Source organism: Pyxicephalus adspersus, chromosome 2 (assembly GCF_032062135.1).
Source record: "Pyxicephalus adspersus chromosome 2, UCB_Pads_2.0, whole genome shotgun sequence".
In the NCBI taxonomy this organism is placed as follows: domain Eukaryota; kingdom Metazoa; phylum Chordata; class Amphibia; order Anura; family Pyxicephalidae; genus Pyxicephalus; species Pyxicephalus adspersus.
The window spans coordinates 32182842-32183838 of record NC_092859.1 but is presented as its reverse complement, the minus strand read 5'-3'; the positions used below and the strand labels follow the sequence as shown (position 1 = coordinate 32183838).

At 49.9% G+C, this 997-nt stretch overlaps 1 protein-coding gene across 1 annotated transcript in view; it reads left to right on the top strand.

Moving 5' to 3' along the window:
* Positions 1-571: 571 nt before the first annotated feature.
* The window catches only part of LOC140323332 (patatin-like phospholipase domain-containing protein 2), a 17450-nt gene continuing 17024 nt past the window's right edge, over positions 572-997 (top strand). The window contains exon 1 of the mRNA XM_072400299.1: positions 572-838. Coding sequence (XP_072256400.1) covers positions 652-838 — 187 coding nt within the window. The 5' untranslated portion in view covers positions 572-651. The remainder of the gene's footprint in view (positions 839-997) is intronic.

Sequence of the window (997 nt, the reverse complement as noted above, 5' to 3'; positions counted from 1 at the left end):
TAGGAAGTGTTTTATTTACACACATGGCATCTTGGAAAAAATCCTTTAGGATAAAATAAAAATGATTTATGCCCACAGAAATCTAAGTCAGTCACACGGTTCAGCGATATAATTCTCACCAATTATGCTGACCAATATTGTTTCCAAACCACACTTCCACCATTGACAAGAATGCAGTAAATTCACCGGATGACATAGTCGAACATGTGAGATCATGGGAAGAACACAATAATATTTGACATTTTTTAATATATTTTAGTACTGGAATATGCTGAACAGTTTATATTATGTGGAATACATGAGTGTAAAATGAGTTAGAACAATCATTGTTATATTCGCATCCTCCTGTGGAATAAACCCAGGACTGATAACATTCGCTGCATTACGTCATCCTGAGACTCCACCTCCATTCTAGTGCTGGGTGACGTCACCCGCAGGTCTCCTATAGCACTAGACAGGGGGTTGGTCGGCTTTATGGTGCCCTAATTGGCTCCTGAGTTATCAACGCACCGCCTCGAGAAGGAGGAGCTCGGGTGTCTGCTCCGCCCTTTAAATCATGAATGACTAGAGTTGTCGGCTTTTCCCAGTCCTGTCATCCCGGTGCTCCGTGCTAGGGCCTCCTCTCTGCTCTCTCCGCCATCTGCAGACACAATGTTCGACCGGGAGCGAGGATGGAACTTGTCCTTCGCCGGCTGCGGCTTCCTCGGGGTCTATCATGTCGGGGTGTCCAGCTGTCTGCAGGAGAGAGCGCCCTACCTGATCACCGAGGCCCCCAAGATCTATGGGGCGTCTGCCGGAGCCCTGAATGCTGCTGCCCTGGTGTGTGGGTGCTGCCTGGGTGAGTGCTATGAAGAGAGATGGGGCCCCTCCTGTGTATTGCCCAGCAATGGTAGTCAGGACCCATTCTTGTGCCAGGGGTACCATAGAGACCGGGCCCTTCCTGTGTGCCAGAGGTGCCTTAGAGACGGGGCCCACCCTGTGCGCCATAGAGACGGGG